The sequence below is a fragment of the Gastrolobium bilobum genome, unplaced genomic scaffold (assembly GCF_033153095.1).
Source record: "Gastrolobium bilobum isolate Gb01-03AN ecotype WA unplaced genomic scaffold, APGP_CSIRO_Gbil_v1 utg5634, whole genome shotgun sequence".
NCBI lineage: Eukaryota > Viridiplantae > Streptophyta > Magnoliopsida > Fabales > Fabaceae > Gastrolobium > Gastrolobium bilobum.
Window position 1 is genome coordinate 275,701 of NW_026898133.1, and position 24,812 is coordinate 300,512.

Here is a 24,812-nt window from a genome sequence, read left to right on the forward strand (position 1 = left end):
GGATAACTATATTTTGACAATGTAAGAAGCAATCTCTTTTATGATTTTGATCATTACAATCCTTTGAATGAATTCAACATTTACTTTTAAAATTGAAAGTTTAATGTTTAACTAAATTGGGCGGCGGCAAAAGAAAACTTATCAATTACCACATAACCGACGAAAAACTCATTTGGGAAAGAATAAAAAAATGATAACTCAAATTGTTCTTCGTTGTCTTATATCTTCCCAATTCAAACAATGATATGGACAACAAAAATATATTGAACAATTTTTGTTTTTTCCAATGTGAATAATAAACCTGGCAATTGGCTCCCCATTCATCAAAATGGGAAAATAAAACTATACATGGTAGTTTTTAATGTCCAAACTATACCTTGTAGTATTCTATTTTTTTTTCTTATATCAATGCCCATTCTAATTCTAACAATTTACAGTTCCACTAAAAAGAACTCAATGCAAATCACTCCTAAGGGACCAATACGAACACTTTTGATTGGGGTATCTAACGATTCTAACCAATAAACGCATTACCTAATCCTCCACCCAAATTAACAAAAAAAAAATAAAAAATTCAAAAGAAAGTATAATTGATCTATCATCATCTATCATGTTCAAAGGAAATGGACGATCGAGATCTTCTTGCGTTCCGCAATCTGAAGAAACCGTACAATTTCCGAAAATCCTTAACCGTAGAGAACCCTTCAGCACCACAAAGCACCCCTGAGTGAGTTTCATCCACGTCATCATCCTCTATCTGCCGTCCGATCATCTCCGCGCACCCCCTCCCATCACCGTCCGTTTGCAGCGCTCCGATAACCGATTTGATGGCCCGACTCGGCGAGTTCCGGTTCGCGATCATCAACTCGCCGATCTCGGCGGGGCTGAGACTCGCTCCGTTCCGGAAAATCTCCTCCACCCGAGGGAACAGCTTGTGCTCCTTCACCCCGAGGTAGCTACTCGCCAGCGTCTTGAACGCCGAAAAATCGCACATAGGAAAATGAATGTGAACGTCGACCCGACCCGGCCGAAGCAGGTTCGGGTCAACGCACTCTTTGCTGTTCATAGTGAACACCATCACCCTCTCTTCGCCGCAACACGAGCTTATAATCCCGTCCATGAAGTTCTGAATCCCCGACGCGGTCACCGCCTTAGATTCCGATTGCTCCGCCAGGAACCGATCCAGATCCTCCACGACGACGATCGATTTCTCTGTCGTTTCGAGGAGGAGGAACTTCAGATCCGAATCGCAGCGAACCTTGGAGAGATCCACGTCGTACACGTCGTAGCTGAGGAAATTTGCCATGGCGGCGACAAAGCTCGATTTTCCGGTGCCGGAGGGTCCGTACAACAGGAAGCTCCGTTTCCACACACGGCCGAGCCGCCGGTAATACTGCTTCCCCCTGAGGAACGATTCCAGGTCCGATTTTATCTTGTTCTTGAGATCCTCTTCCATGGCTATGGTCTCGAACGTCGACGGATGGTTGAACGGAACAGATCTCCACCGCGTTCCGCCGACGGAGTCGGCTGCGGCGGCGGCGTCATTAATGAACAGCCGCAAATCGCGTCCGCCGTGATTCTCTATCTCGTCGGCGACGGCGTTGATGTGGCGGAGATAAGGGCGGAGAATTCGACGTTTATCGGCTTTTCTGATCTTGAGAACCAACGAACCGGTCCGGTTCGGTTCGGTCTTTTGGTTGAACCAGAAGAGCTTAGCACCGAGAAAATGGTCCTGGATGGTTTGGTTTGGGTCAAGGCAGAGAACGATGTCGTTTTGGGTTTTACCGGTGACGAGGTTTGTGAAGTCAGATTCTTCGATTGAAGGAAGAGAATGCAAATAGAGTGAAACTTTGCGGTAAAGCTGATTCCTCTGCATGCTGTCGTTTAATTCGGGGACTTTGAGGAACTGGTACACGTGGAACCAATCTTGTGCCGTTCCGTAGAGTTTCTTCGTCGTGTATATCAATCCCGTTTTGAATAGCATCAACCGAATAATGAAACAAACGACGACAGCGAGGACTACGAGGAATATGGGGTTGCAAGGAATCATGTCAACGATCGAACAACAACAAAACCCAATTTGCACAATTGGGTATTGTTGGTATTATTGTGTGTCTCTTGTTTTGGAATGTTTGGAGTTTTGGGGTAAAATCATGTTTGGATTTTGAGGGAGGAAGAAGAAGAGGAAGAGTTGTTGTGTTGGGTGTGGATTTGAGAACAATGGATGAATGCTTTCTCCTCCTCCTTCGTCTGTGTTTCTTGCAGCTACATGGTCTATTTAATGTGTATGTGTTTATCATTCTCTTTAATCAACAATTATTTCGATTTTTTAGGAGATAGGGAAATCTTACACAGTGTGTCACGTAATCTGCTTCAATAATTTCCTTTTCAACACGGAATTAGGTAAGAGAGCCATGGCAATTCCTTGATTTTCATTTTAAAAAAATATTAATTTATTTTCTTTGGTTAACATGAAAACTTAAAATATTAAATTTTAATTGATTTATAATTAGCCCGTAAATCATGTGCTGGCACGTGATTAATCTAATTTGGTAATTATTGATAGTAGATTTAAATGAATATATCTAATGATTATTATAATTTTTTTTTAAAATATATAAGTGAATCAATCATAATAAATAAAAAATAACTATTTCAACAAACAAATTCTGGGCTAATTCATATGCTTTTACTTCTTAAATAATATGGAAGAAATTACTTATCATATATTAAGACTTTAATAGAAAGATCATTAAAATTATTATAATTTATGCACCAATGGCATTAGTTAATTTCGAAAATTTTAACAATCGAGCGTGGAAATATGCTTTAGAAATTGAAATCCAATTATCCATATATAGAAAAGATCAAGTGATATCAAAACCGTAATATATTGTGTTATGGATTCAGGCTCATTAATTGACAAGCCCACAAGAGACAATTCGAGATATTAATTAGATACAATTATAGAAGATGTCCATCAAAGATATCAATCATAATACGAGAACGAGAGCATGGCATATGGGCTTGGACCATCATCAGACGCACTAAAGGTCCATAATCCATTACCCATAGGTAAACTTTATAAACTAGATGTAAGACCTATAGGTACGTTACGCTCTCTCTTTTACTATTATGTTGCCACTGTGCACACACATATCCTTTGGCAAAGCCGTTTACAATTCTTTAGTACACAATGATCTGCTTGACTCAAAGATATCATATCCATAGATACTTTGGAGAAGACACCTAGATCCAATATTAATATACTAGTCCATTGGGCTAGACATCTATATCTCTAATACAGAACATATTGTTTTCTAAATGTTAAAATATTCTTGAGTGAATCTTGTTTTAGTTCTGCTTTAATTTTTTATTTTTTTTAAAATATTTTTTTGGGTTCATCACTTCGCGCCTAGTCCGATTTAGGACGAGTCCAGGATTAAGGTTTGAAATCTCTTCCTATGCTCTCACCACCATCTGATCAACTCTCATGCGCTAATTGAACTACCACTATTTGGTATTCTGCTTTAGTTTATTCTTCTTTGTTAATTGTTGTTTAGAACTCTTTTTAATCCCAATTTTGTATTCTAAAATGTATTAATATAATTTAGTGAGTTTTGTACTTGATTATCTCATACCCTACTCTTTCTGACTTTGTAGTTTGTATTACTTTTGCACTTGTTGCATTTGCCAAAATAGCAACAATAACAAGAATGAGATACGTTAGGATTTTATTTTTTAATATATTTTCCGTTGCGATTAGGGTGTATGAGTCAATTTACATGCACATTGATTAGTTCACATTTCGATGTAATTAAAGGCTGGTCATTCATATTGGAAAAAGAATTTCACAATGATAATTCATTTGATCTCAATACAAATAATTAGTATAATTAATCAAAATCTAAATGCATAATTATGGGTCTATCTGCGTTCACAATCGTTGACTATTAATTAGAGTAATCCCTTGAATATTAGAATTACTTATTAGAGAGTAATTCTGATTTAAATGTTAGAAACTTTGCCTTTTCTCCGCAAAAATATCAATGAACAGTGTTTTTTTCATATAGAGATATAATCAGGTGATATCCACAACTAAAAAAAGAAAAAAGAAATGTTGGCACAGATTTGATAAATATGTAACATGATGAAAACTTGGGGAAAATATTTCCCAACATTAATTATAAAAGAAAACCTTGTGTTTAACGTCAAAACCAATCATTTTTTTCAAATAATATTATTTATGAGAAATAATTTTCTTAGGCGATTCTCTATTGATTAATTTTGGGGAAAATATTTTCTCGGATCTTGTTTTAATATGATTACATTGAATAAAAATATCTCATTTATTTATTAACAAATTAATGGTTATAATTTAATAATCAATTTTATTAAATGGAAAAATAAATTATTTTAATTACTAACCATTAACATATAAACAAAGGAAAAAATGTGTGTCACTTTAAAGGATGTAAAGTTGTATCATTTTAAGTAAGAAAAAGAGATAGATCATGGAAGAAAGAGAATGAACAAAAAAAAATAAAGGTGAGTCCCACCTCTTTGTGAGAGTAAAATGACATAAGTTGTGTCATTTGAAAGGACAAACACTTCTATCGTAAACAAATTATATATTGAAACTTTTTATATAACATGAATTCGCCGTTCAAATATCTACCTATTTCTTTGTTACCTTTTTGAAAACCTTTCCCTTTTAGTCCACTATTACTAGTTTTCTTTTTCCTTTTCTTTTTTGTTATTCACTATTACTAGTTTTCATATGTGATCATCCAACTACTTAAAAAGTTATATATTCCCGTTGTGCGTGTATTTTAGCTAATTTAGTGTCATGCATGGCAGAAAGGCACGAAGCCCCTTTGTTTGAGTAATGCATGGACTTTCCATTCTAAGTTGTGAATTCCAATTGAAAATTATTTTGGCCTAAGTTTGAACTCCACAATATATAAGCCGGGGACACACTATTGGGACGCTTTGAAATTTTCTTTAAGGCTTCCTCTTGTTTGTGTTCACATCATCAACTTTCCATTTCCTTGGCCCCTTATAATCAACAATATCTTCTATTTGTTTTTTCTAGTGATGACTACAGATTCCATCATATCATTCGGTGACTTAGCTATTTTCTCAATATTCTACTTTGTTTTTTTGTTTTCCATTTAATTAATTATTTTCTCTTCTTTTGACAAGTTTTCAAAATTCTGAAAGGCACTTTCGAAAAGACTCGATAAAAAGGAGAAAATTATGATGAATATTCTATTATTCTTGTCTGTTTTGACTTAAAGTTTTGGCACAAATTCTGAAAGGAAGTCTGATTTAACTCATTAAGTTTTAATGACCCAATATATGCTTGCATCTAATAATTGTACATAAGTATTCCTCTAAACTTAGTGAAACACAGTCTGAATCTTTCTTGTTAAAAATTAGTGTAAAAACGTAAAAAATACGTTTTTATGTTTTTACTAAAGTGATACGTCCTAAAATGCAAGTAAAAATTCTCTTTAATAAAAATTGGTAAAAATACGTGTAAAAACAGTAAAAACACAAGTTTTTACGTTTGTACTTAAATCAAAAAATCAAACCAGATCAACTTTTAACCCATGGTTGGTTTTATTTTTTATATTTTTAATAAAATAAAATAAAAAAATCCTATTTCCTTTTCCCCAAATCAAATGCACAGTATCTTCTTCTAGCTATTTGAAAAAAAAAATTCTCATGCGAGCCCGCTGTATTTTCATTTAAAAGTTGCTAAACTTTATTCTATTGATGTTGTGAAACTTGGTTATAGGAGTTATTAAACTCTTTTTGTGTTTTTGGACTTATTTCTTGTATAGTTATGTGACTTATATCTTTTAAGGAGAAGGATCTGTTTACAAACTTTTTTTTACAAATTACACTAAGTATGACTGGTCATACACTCTTGATTGAAGTATGATCGGTCATACTTAGTGTATTTTGTTAGAATTTGTAAACAAAAAGTTTGTAAATATAACATTCTCCATCTTTTAAATATTAAGTTATTCATTGAATTTTGAGTAGTGACTTATGTGATACTTTTTTTTTACATGCATATATATATAATTTTGTATTTTGACCTTAAGTAGTAAAAACTTTACATTTCGTGTCGTTTCTACAATTTACGTTTCTACCATTCCCTTCCGTTTCTACGTAGAAACTCAATTTTGACAACATTGGTCTGAATAAATATTGGTTTATTAAAAATAATATAGTTTACTTTTCAATACTTTTATACGTAAAGGAGGTTATTGCTAGAACCATGTAATGGATTAAACATTTTAATTTAACTGTTGGAAAAAGTATTGTATTTCTAAACGAAGCAATTATTTACCAATTCAAACAATGAAAGAAGCAATTTTAAGACAGGTTTTCAAACCTAGTAAGGAAGGATTATTAAGCTCATGAACTGATGAAGGGCATTGGTTACGCTAGCCCAAGTCCCTTTTGGCCCTCTAAGTCAATGGTGAAATAGATTTCCCAATTTATCATTAACATAAAGGGTTATGTTTATCTCATTTTACATGAGATAAACATCTCTCCTACACACACAAAAAGGGTTGGGTCCCACCACTTTTTTTTTCTCTCTCCTCTTACATGTGGGTCCCACTTACACTTTTGTTTCTACAACATAAGGTAATTCTTTCCCTACAACATAAGAAAAATATATCCCTAACATAAAACCAACTACACGCTAATTAAGCCCCATATCCTACTATGAAATTAGGAAATGTGTGTTAAAATGAGTTTCACATCTTCCAACCCCTTCTATTAATTCATCTCATCCTATTACAATATTAAATAGTTCCTAACTATACAATATATATATATATATATATACAGGAGCACAGAACTTATGACCAACTTTGAATTAACTATAATATAAACTTTCTGGGAAGATGCATCCTTATTTTTATCTTTTGACATGTCTTTTGGAGTCATTTTCTGTGGTTTACGTTGACTAAATGCATGATCACAAAGACATTGGTATTAAAAGTGGCAAAAAACTAAAATGAAAACTTAATGGTTAAGGATTTGAATCTCTAGTGTGTGTGTGTGTATATATCTAAGAAAATTTTCTAAAATTCTAAAAACTACTATAGAGATATTAGACTCGCTTCTCTCAAACTGATAACGGAATATTAATATCTGCTTGCCAATAACAAAACAGAACTTTTTTTTAAACTTTGGTATTTTTTTTCTGAGCTTTTAGCTTTTAGTTTATATCTGATCTTATCCCAACTTAACGGTGATGCTGTTATCTCTTTATCTCTTTTTATAAGTCGGTGAGACTCGTTCAATTAATTGGTGATCCAAATTTGCATACTTTATAAGGTAATTGATGCTATATATCAAGCATATCCGTTCTCGGTTGCATATGAATTCTTAGGATATGCGTTACGCTATATTCAGGTGAAATTGTAATAACCTATTTTTTATTTTTATTTTTCAAAAGACATATATAGTTTAACTTTTGAAGAGATTTCATTTATATTCTTAATAGTATTTTCCCTTTAATATTTGAAGTAGTTATATTCAGCAACAAAATATGTGCCCATTACTTTTATTTTTCTCTATTTAACTGCAGTAAATCGTGATAATAAAAAAAAAAAATACAGAAAAATATAGTTTAAAATAAGTAAGCTTTTTTTAAAAATAAATAAATAATGATTTCGTGTACCCTATTTCTTTGTTTTCTTTTTTTATTGGCAACATCAACTTCAATTCCTTTCACTCATCTTAACCCTTACAATAACTGATGAGCCGAAGAAATTGTGGACATGACACAATTATATTGAGTGGAGTATAATATTAGTTCCCCTACAACTTGTACATGTGCTGTGGTTGATTTCTTTCTAACTATTATATTTTTGTTACTTGTTCCCACTTGAGAGGCTTCTTATGTAACCCTTTGTCTGTAATAGACTTTCTAGGTCCCATTATTTTAAATTTAATTAGTCAAGCAGAGGAATCTTTCAACTGAGAAATACCAAAATTCCAAATAGAAGAAACTTATTGGTCAAAATCGAAAATGGACATCAACATATATATTCATTATAAAATTAGAAAAAAGAAACAAAAACTGGTCCCAGTTTTTTACGTAAGCATATGGGGCGTTACCACAAGCATCGTAATTGTTTTGATTGTTTGTAAGATTATAACTGCGGTGTACTTGACGGGGACTTTAGCATATTGCCAAGGTATCATGCCATATGCTATTTTGGACTGCTTCTTTCCTTTGCTTTTGTCCTAATTAACTGCTTCACAAATACAATAGCAAACAAAATACAACTTGTATATTTTGTTTGGCATGTTCTATCTTGTACATCAGGTGAATTTAGGTTCTTTGGCATCCTTAAAAATAAAAATAAAATAAAAAATTTGGGTCATATAGCATCTTATTTTGGTTGACAAGTATAATTCTGCAAATCAATCATGAAATCCGCAGTAAACAAATGTATACCATTCTAGTTAAGGTTAATTGGTGGAGCCTCCAAAAGTGCTTACTATGGCAAAATTGCTTGATCATGCACAGCAGTTATTTGTAGCTTCGTTTGCTCAATAAGATTCATTAATTTAATTGTCTTCACTCTTTATAATATCTATTTTGGCAGTACTAAGGGCATGCATGTAACTTGCATTTCTAATTATGCTGTGATGTGTGACTTCAATCGTACGTGTTCTTTTTTTTATATAGTTATTATTATTTTTTGTTGAAATATTCAAGTTATGAAATTTTATATCGGTTGATAATGGATTAAGTGAAGTCCATATAAATAAAAGAATCCGTAAATACATTGTTTTAAGATATTCGGTTAAGATATAATGTCAAACTTATTTGATGTTGTTGGTCTAACTTAACCTATTAATAATTCCCTTACCCTAAACCCTAAATATATTTATTTAAAAGTTTTATTTAAACAACCAAAAACATGGATATATGGGATTGCTTCAGTTTAAATAGTGGTGTTCAATTCGAGTCTCTCGAATTTCATTTAGAGGGCGTTTGGTTGAGGAAATTTTTTCGGAATAGTAGAGAAATGTAATAGATAGAGAAATGATTGAAAAGATAGATAAAGTGAGATAGGTAGACAAATGTAAAAAAAAGTTGTTTGGTGGGGAAAAACTTTACTGGAAAAATTAGGTAACTTTATGAAATCAACAGTGCATTAAAAGTCAGATAACCGGTTTTCCAAAAAATCTCACCTTCAAATTGGGTTTCTAAACAGTGCGGATATATATGTTTCTCATAAATCCAGACAAATTGGATAGATGAGTTTTTGGTGAAAATACGTTCAAACAAACATGGTGTTTCTAAAAGCCATACTTGAGAAACATAGATATCCGTTGAAAAACTCACAACCAAACACCACCTTAATTACAATTGGAGAAGAGATATTCGATTATCATTTTTTTGAATCCTTCGTTCAGTTTTATTTATCTAAATATATCACTCAAGAATCAAGATAGCATAATTCGGTAGTAATCAATAACAAAGTTGACACATGCACAAATAATGAGTCAGAAACTGACACATAAAGATTGATATGTCACGAGTCACGACCATGTCTTAGATTTATACCTTTTTTTGGTTTAGTTGTTTTTTGGTTCAACAGTTCGGAGTTGTTGCACTGCTTTATTGTTCACATTTGGGCTTAGTAGATTTCAAGGTTTGGGCTTATTGTCATTGATATCCATTAATGGTCAAGAAAGCCCACAAGTCCTATCAAACATGAAAAAGCCCAAAAACCATGTGAGTCCACTTCATTTGGAGCATAGACGAACCCATCATATACACAAAAGGATCTAATCACTTTATGAATAAATTTTGAATACTTATCCTGCTTAATAATTTTTTGTAAATATTAAATCATGTGATATTATTGATGACTATACCCTTTGATTGATTTTATATGTATATATATGGAAAAAATATTTATTATTTTAAAAGACATAACTTTATATTATTTTAAGTGAAATGATCATTCTTTGATGCATATTTGTTAATTTTTTTCTTCTCTCTAGTTCATATTGCTTTTTATTTCTCCATGTTTCATCTTGCGAAGGAGAGAGAATATAAAAAGCCAATAAATGTATATCAAAATATGATCGTTTCATTTTAAATGACACAAAATTATATTATTTAAAATGATAATTTTTTTCTCATATATATATATATATGTGATTTGATGTTTGTCATTTTATAGTGTATAGAGTTGTATCATTTTAAGTGAGAGAAAGACACAAGTTTTCATTGTTTGTGTCTTTTTCTTACTTAAAATGACACAACTCTATGTCTTTTAAAAGGATAAATATATATATATATATATATATATATATATATATTGTAAAACAATATTTATTAGTTTTTTTTATATATTTTCCTATAATACGAGGTTTACTTATACTATGAGATTTTGACGTCATTAAATATTATGAGAATATTTAAATAATGGTGTTTGCATTTATCATTTAACATGACGCAACAAAATTTTTTACACACACAATATTTTGTGGGTCCACACTTTTTGAAACCAAAAAAAAAAAAAAAAACTGCGGCACCGAAAACGAATCTCTATAATATTACACAATCATTTTTTCTATAACATAACTCTTATAAAACTCTTAAATAATATGATATAATGACTTGAGAAATGTTTTCCTAAATGTGTGAGTAAAATTGTTCGTCATAGAATTTACCTTTCTTCTTGGCTTCTAATTGTCTTTTTTTTTTTTTTTTTCTGAATAAACCATACATATTTTTCACTGGAGACAATTTTATTTAAGTAAGATTTTAAAGGTCTCCCAATTGTCTCTAGTCCCTTCTTTTTGCATTGAACTTTGATTTTTGTCGTGAGTTATAGGTCACTGACAGAAGGGTGGGACCATATCATAGGCAAAGCAACCTTAATAAAATGGATTGTAATCCGACATCTCAATCTCAAATCCAAGTTCCTTATCTTCTGTACTGTACCACTGATGGACTTTTTCACACCTTGATTCTGCTTCTTCTTTTTTCCTCTCCTCTGTGTGTGTCGCTTTCCCTGAATGAACTAGGATGTTCATGGCCTCCACACTATGTCTTCTCAAACCTTCATTTCTTCCCCAAAAGCCACACCATGCACCCCAAAAGCTTCATCCACTTCCCCCCATCTCTGCAAGATTGAAGAACATCCCAAAAGATCCTCCCAACCCACAAAAATTATTGGATCATCATAATAGCAATATTCTCAAAAGTGCTTCTCTTTCCCTCACAGCAATCACATTTCCATTCTTATTAGAACAAAAGGCAAGGATCTCATTCTCATATACCTCCAATTGTTTCTTATGCATAATGATCCAATCCCTCTTATTATTTTCTTATGTGTGTGTGTGTGTGTTTCTCTTTGTTAAAATAATTGTTGTTGACTTGACACAGGATGCACTTGCTGTTGGTGGAGAGTTTGGGATATTGGAGGGAAGAACATTTGCTCTTATACACCCCATTGTGATGGGTTCTTTGTTCTTGTATACCTTGTGGGCAGGATATTTGGGGTGGCAATGGCGGCGAGTAAGGACTATACAGAATGAGATTAATGAGCTCAAGAAACAAGTGAAACCTACCCAAGTTACCCCACAAGGTAAACCACTGGAAGCACCACCATCACAAATTGAACTCAAAATTCAGCAACTTACTGAGGTAAACCACTGTTATTGTTATCCTGCAAATTTCTTTATGGAATATGCTTGGTAGGAATGAACATGAGAGGAATCAAATTGACAAGGTTTTTCAAAACAACACATGCTTTTATGTAATGATACACATTTTCCAAACTAAGAGCAGAACCCTGGCTTTTATCATTTACCCTTTGCTATGATTTTTTTTGGTTTTTTAATCTTGGTGTTAACATTCAGATGTGTGGGATTGTTTCATTAATAATAGAATTTGGATTGAAATTGTAGCCAATGCAATGCATGTATTTATTCTTAGATTGCTGAATTCTGATGAGTACTTAATTTATTGCTGAATATAATTACTGAATGTTGAATTGAAATTGTAGCCAATATAATTCATTTATTTACTCCTAGATTGCTGAATTCTGATGTTCTCAAATTCAGGAGAGGAAAGAGCTACTCAAAGGGTCTTACAGGGATAGACACTACAATGCAGGATCCATACTTTTAGGATTTGGGGTGCTTGAGGCTGTTGGTGGAGGACTGAACACATGGTTTAGGACAGGAAAGTTATTTCCAAGTCCACATCTGTTTGCAGGAATAGGTAAAGTTTTAAATTTGCATTTGATGATATAAAAAAAAATAAAGTGGATAAGAATTTAAAAAAAAAATTAGATATTTTGATATTTGAACATGTAGCTTTGTGGTTTATGTTTGTATGGAAAATGATTGTTGTGCAATTTTTTTGGCACCAGCTATTGCAGTATCATGGGCACTTGCAGCAGCACTAGTACCATCAATGCAGAAAGGGAGTGAAACAGCAAGAAGCCTTCACATTGCTTTGAATACGTTAAACGTATTGCTCTTTGTGTCTCAGATTCCCACTGGATTTGACATTTTGTTGAGAGTGTTTGAGTTCACAAAATGGCCTTGATTGTTCTCTTTCAATTTGGTTTTGGCTCTCTCTTTTTTGGCAACTCCAAATCCCCCCAATTTCCCTTTTTACCATCACACACCCCCTTTTTTTCTTTTTCGATTAAGATGCAGAAATGTGCTTAATGAAAGTGAACAATCAGATGAACATAAATGTGGTTGTAATAGACATGCCATAACGTAGTGAAATTCAGATTCCTAAAATATTTTGGTACTTACATATCTCTGTATAGCAAATTTTATATGAATTTTTTTAAATTAATTACTTATATAAAGTTTTAGCATTTTTATAATTTTTTTATTTAATTTGTATTTTGTATTTTACTTAAATTTTCGTTTAATCCTGTGACTTATATACATAGAAATCGTTTTCCTTTTTCTGGTTAAGATCACCATGGAGCCAGTGCTTTTCTACAGTAACCTCATCTCCCTTAAACCTTTAATCTTGTAATTATCTTGTTTTTTCTTCTTTCATTAAATGCTAACAATTTAAGAAAATAAGATTATCACTCTTATTAGTAATAAATTTTCTCTTTATTTGTCTTTTTCTGAGTTATTAACATTTAATTGGAAAAACTAGAAGTCAAGAAAATAGGGCAATATTAATCTTAATTCAAACATATTTAAATTCTGTATTAATTTGCGCATTTTCTTCTTCATCGAGGATAGTTCATCTTAGAAATTTTCAAGCTAGCTAAGACACATTGTATGTGGTATATGGAACGTTGCATGCACAGAGGTTTTCTATCGGTGCATGGAAACCTTCGAAAAAGCATATTTATAAAAGTTACTTCAACCCAACACTTTACATCCTTAGCTGACACTTAATTAATTATTTTATATTTTTTTGTATCTCTCACGTGTCTTTTCATGTAAGAGCCTTTTGAACTTAAAGTGTAGATACAACGTAAGCTTATTTTTTAGTCTACCTTGTGCTGCACAAATTCATTTTTTAGTTTAGCTCGTGTTTTTTTAATTCCACTAGGGGGCGAAGATAATCGAACTCATGACCTTTTTGGTCACTTTAGCTCTAATACCATGATAAGCGTCACTTCAATCCAAAACCTTAAGGCATTAGGTGAGATTTGATTAATTATTTTGTATCTCTTTAACACATCATATAAGAAATCAATTAATTAAGGCTACATTAATGGTTTTATATATTTTTAACACATGAACCACTGAATATGAAAAAAATAATGTGAGAGACAAAATAAGAAGGAGAAATAAATATTTGTAAGATGGGATATTGTGAAGGAAAAGGAACAGTGATCAAATTGTCATATTTTTGGCAATTTTTTTGCTAATCTGCAACCATGCGAACAATATTTTTTATCAGATTGTCATGCGTTGAAGTTTGCTACGACTGATAGCGAACTTGGTAACCAATGATTTCATGACACGTGACATACTTTCACAATAAAAGCTAACTGCAACGTGTCCAAGTTTGCTACGACTGATAGCGAACTTGGTAGCCAATGATTTTGTGATACGTGACACACATTCGCAGGATGGACGAAGTTCACTACCATGGATAGCAAACTTGGTGTGCTATAAGGCACAATCTCGTTGCCCGATCAGAATTAATGTACCAATCATAATAAAAATAAAGAAAACGAAGGAAAAAACTATTTAATTAATGTAGCAATTACCAATCACAACTACTGTACCAATAGGATTAACTTTTGAGTGTACCAATCACAATTAATGTACCAATTACTAATCACTTCGGAAGGCAATAACTTTTGATTCAGATATTCAAATTAGATGATTTTTTTATTTTATTTCACATAATTTTTTTGAGATTTACGTAATGACACCTCATTTGACATAGTTTATCTCTTATAAATATTGTTCAAATTTGTAACAATGGTAACACAAACAATTAATGTATCAATCACCAATTACAATTAGTGTACCAATCACCAATCACAATTAATGTACCAATCAAAATTTATTGTGATTGGTACGTTAATTCTGATCGGGTAACGAGATTGTGCCACATAGTGCACCAAGTTCGCTACCCTTGGTAGCGAACTTCGTCCAATCAGTTTTCTCTGCGAAAATGTGCCACGTGTCACGAAATCATTGGCTACCAAGTTCGCTACTAGTTGTAGCGAACTTCAACGCGTGGCAGTCTGGTAAATTTTAATGTTCGCGTAGCAGTTTGGTATATAAATGCTAAAAACGTGGCACATTGATCACTGTTCTAAGGGAAATGTTTATTATGTTACATGAAATAAAATTATCTCATACAATACACACAAAATGTGTGAAATTTTCTTTTTTTTTCCTCTCTATTTTCTTTAGTAGGTTTCACCAATTTTTTTATGTTTTGCACGAGACAAATTATCTCATGTAATATAAAAAAGGAAAAAGTTCACCAATGCTCCTGTGGTTTACTCCAGAATCACTTATGCCCCTGTGTTTTTTTATCACATATGCCCCTGTGGTTTCCAAAAGGGTATGTTTTTTATCACATATGCCCTTGTAGTTTTTTATTTCTTACAAATCACAGAGGCATATGTGATACAAAAAAAATCACAGGAGCATAAGTGATTCTGGAGTAAACCAGAGGGGCATTGGTAAACTTTTCCCTATAAAAAATATATTTTTTGATTGTGAATATGTAAGTACGTTATAGTGTAATCCATCGGTAATGTCATAAGAATTTTTTTTCTTGCATAGACAACTTTTTGTGGGGCCATGCATTGTTTTTTCTCTTTCTTTATATCATTTTCTCTCTCTCAAAATGTTATCTCTGCACGACAAATTTTTTTTTATGTAACAATAGATGCATTCCCCAACGTTTTATGTGTATAAAACAAGGGTTATATTTATCTTATTCAGTATGAGATAACTAAATTTTTTACACACATAAAAGATGGATGGATCCCACTTCTTCTTTTTTTCCTTTCTTTTTACCTATGAGTTTCACTTGCAATCTCATTTCTATAATATAAAATAATTATTTTTCTATAACATACAAAAATTATTTTTCATGAAAAAATAAGTCATGTGCTTGCTGGAGAGTTTTTTTACTCTTGCACTAACATCAAAAGCTGTGCTGAGTTTCTTTTTTATTTTATTTTGTGGGCTCATTTTTTTTTCTTGCGTCTCTTGTTTGATAAGTTTTTGGCTGCAACGGAGAAACTTATCACCCATAAAACAAGCCAAAAGAATCAAAGAGACCAGCAAAAAACATTGTTAATGACATTTTGTGATACTGAGTTTTCGAAAGGAGATGGATCATGAGTTCTTTAACTGATGAATGGAAATGAGCTTTGAGAGCTTAAATCCTTCAATAATTGTTGGGCCACGATTTTTTTACTTATTTTTATACGTCTAAATCTTTAGCTTTTCTGACTCCTTGTGTGTCAGAGTATGGTCCACGTATTTATTGGTTTCAAGCTAATATAAAAAGTCCCACGGTTATATATATATATATATATATATATATATATATATATATATATATATATATATATTTTATAAACTTACAAACTATATTATATTTTATTAGTAAGATTTTATTCAAAAATATCTTATCAATAAAATATAATATATCTTATAAGAATTTAATAAAAATTTTATAAATATAATATTTCTCGTATCAAAATAAAATCTTCAGACTTATGTATTTATGAAGACATTTGTTTCCGGAATTATAAGACAATAAAAATATAAAAAATGTGCAGAAGTATATTATGCAACCATACTTTATCGGACGAATTCCTGGACTGGGTACTTATTCTTCTGTCACCAAAATGAAAAGCTTCAAACTTCAGCACTCAACGGTGACTATTATGAGTTTCATAATTATTATATGGGAAATAATTTTTGTTTGTTATAAAAAAAAAATTCATCTTATGTAATAGAAATAAAATTATAAGTAAAATTCACAGATAAGATAGGAGAAAAAAAAGGGAGGTAGAACTCATCACTCTTTTGTGTGTAGAAAATTTATTTTTCTCTATAAAATAAGATAAATATAACCTTTATTATATATGCCAAGTTTCTGTAAAACAAATGAAAGCCGTAATTTTTTCCATTAAATGTTACAAAATTATTTATATATGTAACTAATTTTCTCTTAAAAAAATTTCTCATAAAAAAAATTGAAAGCAATTAATAGTATGAGCTTTTAAAAAATGCAAGATATTTGGTAATAACTTTAGATAATAATTGAATCATTTAGATAAAAAAAAATATTTTTATTTTATTTTTATTTTTTTGATAAACAAAAAATATTTTATTTTACTACTGTAGTCAACAACAAAAAAGTAAATTAATTAACGCCAATGACCTATAGATCCACCTATCTTTAGTGCGTTTAGATTAATTTATTTGAAATAAAAAATTATTTAAAGGTTTTATTGAGAGTGAAAGGGTTAAGTCCCTTAAATATATAATGATAGATTCGATTTTAGGATTTTTGAGTATGAGAATAATATCATCGAGACGAATTTTTCCACTTAAATTGTATTTTTACCTACCAATTATGTTGCACCGACACTGATATGAGTCATGAGACACGATATGCTGACATGTTAATTTTAAAAAATATCATATTTCGACAAGTTATGACACATTTTGATATTAAATAATATTTTTAATATATATAATATAATTTATATTTAATATATATAACAGCCCATAATAAGTCATAAAACTAATAAAATATTTAAATTTTATTACATAAATATAAACAAAAATAATTTTTCGTACATTATTAATTTTTCATGTCAAATTTCATAATAGAAAAAAATTGATTTATAAATTATTTTTTCATGTTTAATTAATAAAATAAAATGTAGATCTTAAAAAAAATGTGTATAATGCGTGTCGGAACGTTGTCCGAGTGTCGAAAAATATATCAAAACGTGTCGGTGTCCGAGACGCATCTTTCAAAAAAATTTGTGTGTCTGTGCTTTATAGCCTACCAAATATAATTATAAAGAACTATTTTAATCCCTCTTATAAGAATTTTTGGCCTTGAAGTGTAAATAATGTACAGACTCATTTTTATTTATTTATTCTGAGTTAATTTTAAGTTTTTATTTTATTTTTTATTAGAGAACATAGATGTAAGATTCAAATTTATGACCACTCGATCATAAACTCTGATATTATATAATGTAAGGTGAATACTAAATTAATAGTTTTAATTTATATTTTTGTAACCTAAATGAAAATAATATGAAAAAAAAAATTCATCACAGAGCTTTACAAAAAAAAATTATTTTCCTGAAATACGGTTCATTTATTATGTGTTGATACCTTAAATAAAGCATCAGCACCTCTGATTTGGGTTAAAGGAAATCCCTGGCAGCATCTTGAAAAGAACGAATAGGAGGGAAAGAGATTGAAGAAGAATGTCAAGCATAGACAGTACATGAAGTTGATTTGGCCACCCACTTTTGCAGTGAATGAATTTTGTTAATTGACAACTATGATTAAGAATCTTAATAAAGTATGAGAGGTTATGCATACTGCATAGCATTATGGAGCCACCCGAAGCAAACGAAGCATAATCCACCGTATAGCAGATGAATAGTTGAGAACTAACGTAACGAATGCGACATTCCACAATCAACCTGATTCTAGGAGCCGAAATTTTAAGAATGTCCACACTTGAACATGAATCACTGAACTGATGCTTTTGTTCAATTTATGTCAACTTAAAGATAGATGCTAGCTAATGAAATTTTCAATTAGTTACTACAGAACCTTCCACATAGCTCATACGGTTGGTTGTATTCGATTTTTAATAGTTAAAAAAGAGTGAAGCAACCCTCGGATTAGACGTACTGGTAAGATGTTGGACATACAACATTATTAGTTGTTCTGCACAATCGGTAGTAACATAGCTTTTTTAACTTATTTAATGTTTAAAAAGATAAATATTTTTCCTCATTTACTTAAAAGTCAAATAATTTGGTGAAATGTGCCTGAGATTTGCACATTTACAGGATGCGCATCATTCCGTACACGTTTAAGTTGCATATATCTTCGTGTGCATCTTGTAAAGCGCGACATATAAAAGACGCGCATTGAATTTTGTATGAATTGCACATGAATGATGCGCGACTTGAACACGAACATTCCCATAAATATTTTTTCACATTAAATTAGTACATAATTTGTCAAAACGATTAAACAAGTAAAATGTTTCACATAGGTGAAAAACCTTAGTAAGATACTTGCCTCAAACAGGCATTATATTTAGAGGTGGCAAAGCGGGCTGCCTGCCCTGTCCCTGCCCGTCAAAAGCCTGCCAAAAAGCGGGCTGGCCCGCCCCGCCCCGCCATTGAAGGTGGGCTAGATATCTCTGCCCGCCCCGCCCCGTTTGGGCGGGCGGGGCGGGCTTGGCGGGCAGCGGATTTAGAAAACTTAGCCCGCCCCGCCCCGTTTGGCGGGCGGGGCGGGGCGGGCCGGCCCGGCGGGCTCGGCCCATTTTGCCAGCTCTAATTATATTTAATTTGTGAGATTGTCGGTGAGCTCCAAAAGCAAACTTTTTTTATGTGCCAATTGAATCTGATGCTTTCTACATTTTCTCTCTTTCCATGTTTTGCTGCTGGCAATGGTCATGCTCTAATACAAATTCCTTTTAGTTTCTCCCTTTCACAAGTTGTACTTTACCATTTCCTATTGACTCAGCATTCATTCAGGTATCTATCTGTCTATAAATAGATATTGCATAAGTCACATATTTTCCAAGACTTCCTCATTTGAGCTAATTCTCTTTAAATCAAGGCTTAGGCATTTTCCAAAGGCCATGGCTAACCCACCCTTAGTTCGTCCATGGTCCCGCTTGGCCTCCTTGCGTGTTCCTCCTGCTCCTCCTGAGTCACACTCTCAAAACACTTCCTCTCTAGACAACAATGCTAGTGTCACAAAATCTCCACCAAGAACAACACCATCTATTCAGAGTCCAATGCAGTCACAAAAACTCAAACTCACCCCATCACCCTCTCCTCTCACCTTGCCACCATACAAGTTGAATGCTAAACCTGAGGTTGAGCCTAAGATAATGATGGAAGAAGAGCCAAAAACCATGCTGGTTAAGAAGACCATTGAAAAGCCTAATGTCAATGGCAATGGTGCATTGCATAAGGGATCGAATGAGACCCAAAAGCTAGAAGGCTTTGACCATCATGAAAAACAGGTGACAACCGAGGAAAATGAAATGAAGTGGAAAGGTATACACAAAAAGGTTTCGGATTCTGATGACTCTGGCATAAGGGTGTTAACACTTGCAGGGGAAAACAAAGGTGCTTACATGCAAATAATCCATTCCCGAAAGAAACCAAACTATCTTCACAAGATGGGGAATTCAAATATGAAGAAGGCCTATGATTATGAATCAGAGAATTCTGCTAATACTGAAGAAGGGAAAGCAAATAGAAAGGACAAGAGTTTGAAACTAAGAACACTATCTTTACCTCCAAAGACTAGTGTATACATTAACAGCAATGTGCAGTGTGTCAACAACTCATTGGTATTCAACGCTTCTTGCACTTATCATGATCCAGGAGTGCACCTTACTCTCTCGAAGAAGCCACTCGGTGAAGGTCTCCATCTCAAGGAACATTTTGATCAAGTTTGAAGTTAGTTCTTCTGTGTTTTAAGCTTATGGTATGGTATGTCCTATGCAGAGAAAATAAAGACATGAATCGAATAACCATTTTATGTGGTTATTCAATTCAAACTTGAATAAATTAATTACTTTATGTAATCATTTAATTTTCTAAACAATATTTTAACTTGAGACTTTCTATTTGATTTTCCCTGTTTTTTTGAAAGGATGTTCACATAATCAAACATAGTTTCATTTTTTATCTAGAAAAGTGGATTATGTTCAACTTAAGAGTTCACAAATGAAAGAGGAATTACAAAATCTACAGGGCTCTCAATCCAAAATACTAAGATAGATGAACTAAGCCATCTACAAAAAAAATAAAAACTATATAGGATATAACTCCATTAATGGAAATTCCAAACAAAAGGCAAAACTAAAAATTTCCTTTAAAATAGTCATTTTAGGATGTGTTTAAAGTTTCTAATGCCGTAGTTATCTCTTACGGACACATAAAAGTACACGGGGCCTAATTTTTTTTTCTCTTCTCTTTACATAAACTCGATAGATCACATATATTTTTATATGTATGTAAGAGATAATTTTATTCCTTAAAATACGAGAAATTTTAAATCTTTTTTGGATACATTGCACCATTGTTAATACTGTTGTAGTACACAAGCCAGGCTTGAGGCTTGGCCCAACACCGGGATGGGTTTAAGGGCTGGGCCTATCCAAAACTTCATATTTTCTTCTAATGGTCTCGAGGCCCAAATTTGCTTTATATGTCAATATTGTAACGCAGCTTGGAGGGGTTTTAAGATTAAAACAAAAAACAAAAAATATTGATAGACAAATCTTTTTATCTAAATGAGTTAGAATGTGCATTTAGATAAAAATAAAACAAAATATAGGTCGCACAATTTTCAAGGTCATAGAATTTAGGAAATTCACCTCTTGCATTTATCTCTTAATTGTACATCCATTTTGAAACTTCTTTTAAATGGATGAATCTCCTTTACAAACATTAACTTATTCAATAATTATCTTTAAATAAGTTTTAGCTGAATTACATTAATTTTATCTATTTACTATCATTACTTAGAAAAAAAATTAAAAAAAAGAAAGAAAAAGAGTGAGAATTATTACCTAGTGTCATTTTTTTTGTTAGAAATTATTTAGTGTTATTTTATTAAGGTTGTTATAACTTATAAATTACAAACAATTTTTTTATGATAACCGTACATTTAAAAGTTTATTCTAAATATTTTTAATTTAAAATCATGATTGTGTTACATTATTTTTGTTCTAAGTACTATTTGAATCGCTATATAAGATCTTAGTGGTTCGAATCTTAAAATTATTATTTTCAAAAAATTGGTTTCACATTTTTAGGTAAATATCTTTTATCAAAATTAATATCCATTGATTTAAGTGGGAAGAAATTTGCTTCCTTTAATTAAAAGTTTTAAAAATTTAGTCCAAGAAAGGAAAAAAAAAAATATTGGAAGAACCGCTCTCAACATTGATCTTATAATACTGGAATTGAATTTAACTGATACTTAAAAAAATGATCAAAGATTAATAAAAAATCATCATCAAAATAAATTTAATGAAGTATTTTTCAACAAATTCTTAGTAGATTAATTCAGTGTTCCATTTATTTTTCTTGTTGCAAAAAGCATCCATTCTCATAACCTATACTGATCTCACTAATAGGGGAAATATGTTGGAAAAAACATAAAGAAAATCCAAATTAAAAAAGTATTGTTAAAGGCTAAATTGTAGGATATAAGAATGATTGTGATTTTTGTATATTTTGAAATAAAGGTACGTCAAAAAAATAAAAATAGAAGTTACTGGAAATCTAGTGACAAGGGAATTAGGTAATTTATGCAACATTATAAGTGTAAAGAACCAATTCAACTCAAAAGTTTAAGTTGTTAGGTGAGATGATTTTTATATATCTCAACATGCCTCCTCACAAAAGAGCCCATTGAATTTGAAGTGTGGATAATGCATAGACCCACCTATCTGTACGAAGAAAGAAATTCTACTAGAAAGAAAGTGGGGGCGATGAAGATCGAACCTGGTACAGTTAGGTGAGACTATATTAATAGTTTTTATATAGGGAAAAATATTTCTACAGTTACTGCATATAAGTTATCTGTATTTATTTCCAAAACGACGTCGCTTTGGTATTGAAATTTTAAAAAATTATAAATATAAAGACTATTATAACCCTGAAATAAATTAAAATTACAAAAACACCACGATTTCCGCCCAAAACAACGTCGTATTGAACTTACTGCAGATAACTTATCTGCAGTAACTGCAGAAAAAGCGAACCCTTTTATATATCTCAACAAGTTTGAATCTCGTTGCTATTATTGTATTATAAAAAGAAAACAAATTAAATAGCTAAAATGTTGGAAGTAATTTAATAATAAAAGTATAAAATTCAAAACATGTGTAACTATAAATTACTTCGCTGATATATAAAGAAAAATAAAATATTTCCTTTTATTCACGAAGACGTACCTTAGAAAAAAAACTAAATTGCACCCTATGAAGCACCGACATTTCAAAAATCCTGACGTGACGTGTCGTGTCCGACACTTCTTGACACTCACCGACACTCTGACACTTTCGACACTCCAATACTCGTTGCAAAGACTCAAAAAAGGTTCAAACGTTATGTTACGTTGCATTTTGAGTTTCAATTATTAGATTCGCTAGATTACGATTTTATTGAGTTTAATATAAACATTTGAGATATATTTAATTTCTTTGAAAAATTTATGGGTATTATAAGTTTAGCTTTATTTTTTTGTTAAATTATTGAGTACTAAATATAATATATATTATATAAATTAAAATATTATATAATATCAAAACGTGTCCTAACGTGTCAAAATTTAACATTTTTTAGAATTAACGTGTCAGAGTGTCGTGTCGTGTCGTATCCCATGTCACGTGTCGGTGTCGGTGCAACATAGACTGCACCCACAAGAAAACATCAGAAATTGAACAAAACCAATAAAACAAACACAAAGAGCAGAACTAAAAGCCTAAAACCAAAAAAGTATAACACAATTAGTAGATAGCTGAGTTCTTTAAGTATACTGACTTGGATTCAATTCTTGGTTGTGTGTATGGAGAAGGTTTTGTTGGGAGAGATTTACTTACTTAATATGATCTCCTGTCTCGAAAGGATTAGTCTTCCGTTATAGGCCGGAGGATACCTTGGTAACCAAAAAAAAAAAAAAAAAAAAAAGCCTAAAACCTGCGAATTTGCTTGATGGTTTTCTGTACATTTTTGTTGAAACATGATGCGTGCACAATTTGTACTTTTCCTCTGGCCTCCCAACTTTTACTGGTCATAATTCTTATGATCAACTTTTAAATTGCATTTTTTTTTTTAAAAAAAAAGTTATAAGTAAAAGTCTTACATTTATGTAACCATATCTAGAATTAGGTACAATGAATTCTGAGATACAATGCAAGTGAATGTTGTAAGTGAAACTCGTATATAGAGATTACTTTAATGCAACCATATCAAGAATTAGGTGCAACGAATGCTGAGGGGGAATAAAGAACGAAACAAGAGCACAAACCCAAAACTAAGGGGTCAAACCAATTATGTAACTATTAATTATCACCTTTACTCATATTTTTCATTATGTTAAAGAAATATCAAACTCAATTTCATTCATCACCAATTAGTTTTACCATAGTTCCGGACTCGCCCTTTTACACCATATAAAGGGAACAGTCACTATTTTGTTATTGTTGGAAAAAAAAATTACCAAACTATCACGCAAACAGAAAATTTTGCCAAAATGCCACGTTACATATTTTGCTACACTGTGTAGCGAATTTCTCCAATTTTGACACATGGCATTTTTGGTTCTGACGTGGCATATTTCGCTATACTGTGTAACGAATTATTTGCACACATATTTCGCTACACAGTGTAGCGAAATATGCCACGTGACATTTTGACAAAATTTACTGTTTGCATGACAATTTGATAAAAAAATTTGCCAACAGTGGCACTTTGGTAACTGTTACATATAACAGTCTATAAGCTACCTAAATCTGTCACTACTTACTCCTAATGTTTATCCAAATTTTATTAGTACACTGTTTATATGTGTAATACTTTCCTTCTTCATATCTGGCCTCGGGCAATAATTTCCAAACTTTATATGTGGTTATGTGCTGTGCAAAATCTTGCATGTGCTGAACAATATAAAATAAGGCAGAAATGGAACAGGATTAAAAGAGAGGAAAGTGTTTTGCCTTTCTTTCATTATGTGGCCAATGATAAGAACATGACCTGCATTCCAATGGACCATTGAACCTATTCACCACAATAATCCATTGAGAAACACCCGGACAAGGTACCTTGAAACAAAAGAGCCTACCTTTTAAATTTCATAATTTTATGTTGTTTATTCGTGTACATAGTCTTTGTAGTAGATAAAGTAAAACTAAGAAGGTGCATTAAGTTGTAATATAAAGGGTTTTTTTATAGTGGGGTTCCATAGCTGTGTTATAGAACTAGTAATAACATTCTCATTAGTTAGAGGATTTGACATATCTAGCCAGC

The 24,812-nt window shown here is 31.9% G+C and overlaps 3 protein-coding genes across 4 annotated transcripts; 2 read left to right on the forward strand and 1 right to left on the reverse strand.

Annotated features, from left to right (window-relative positions):
• Nucleotides 1-221: 221 nt before the first annotated feature.
• Nucleotides 222-4,349, reverse strand: LOC133313075 (AAA-ATPase At2g46620-like). 2 transcript variants are annotated; one of them, XM_061514395.1, is made up of 2 exons: nucleotides 4,332-4,349; nucleotides 222-2,035 (listed from the first exon to the last, which is right to left on the reverse strand). In XM_061514395.1, the coding sequence occupies exons 1-2, from the start codon at nucleotides 4,347-4,349 to the stop codon at nucleotides 602-604; spliced, it is 1,452 nt and encodes a 483-aa protein (XP_061370379.1). In that variant the 3' UTR covers nucleotides 222-601. The 2 variants fall into 2 exon arrangements, with proteins under 2 accessions (XP_061370379.1, XP_061370378.1); XM_061514394.1 differs by lacking the exon at nucleotides 4,332-4,349 and having other exon boundaries at nucleotides 222-2,317.
• Nucleotides 4,350-10,990: 6,641 nt separating this feature from the next.
• LOC133313078 (uncharacterized) lies at nucleotides 10,991-12,822 on the forward strand. Its single transcript, XM_061514399.1, has 4 exons — nucleotides 10,991-11,320; nucleotides 11,450-11,710; nucleotides 12,130-12,289; nucleotides 12,441-12,822. Exons 1-4 carry the CDS (start codon nucleotides 11,090-11,092, stop codon nucleotides 12,617-12,619), a joined length of 831 nt encoding a protein of 276 aa, XP_061370383.1. The 5' UTR covers nucleotides 10,991-11,089; the 3' UTR covers nucleotides 12,620-12,822.
• Nucleotides 12,823-19,396: 6,574 nt separating this feature from the next.
• On the forward strand, nucleotides 19,397-20,227 carry LOC133313087 (uncharacterized). The gene has a single exon (XM_061514408.1). It carries the CDS (start codon nucleotides 19,397-19,399, stop codon nucleotides 20,225-20,227), a length of 831 nt encoding a protein of 276 aa, XP_061370392.1.
• Nucleotides 20,228-24,812: the final 4,585 nt, after the last annotated feature.

Coding starts and splice junctions, on each gene's coding strand:
- LOC133313078 (XM_061514399.1), top strand. CDS start 11,090: ATGTTCATGGCCTCCACACTATGTCTTCTCAAACCTTCATTTCTTCCC. Junction 11,711..12,129: donor AAATTCAGCAACTTACTGAG/GTAAACCACTGT, acceptor TCTCAAATTCAG/GAGAGGAAAGAGCTACTCAA. Junction 12,290..12,440: donor ACATCTGTTTGCAGGAATAG/GTAAAGTTTTAA, acceptor TTTTGGCACCAG/CTATTGCAGTATCATGGGCA.
- LOC133313087 (XM_061514408.1), top strand. CDS start 19,397: ATGGCTAACCCACCCTTAGTTCGTCCATGGTCCCGCTTGGCCTCCTTG.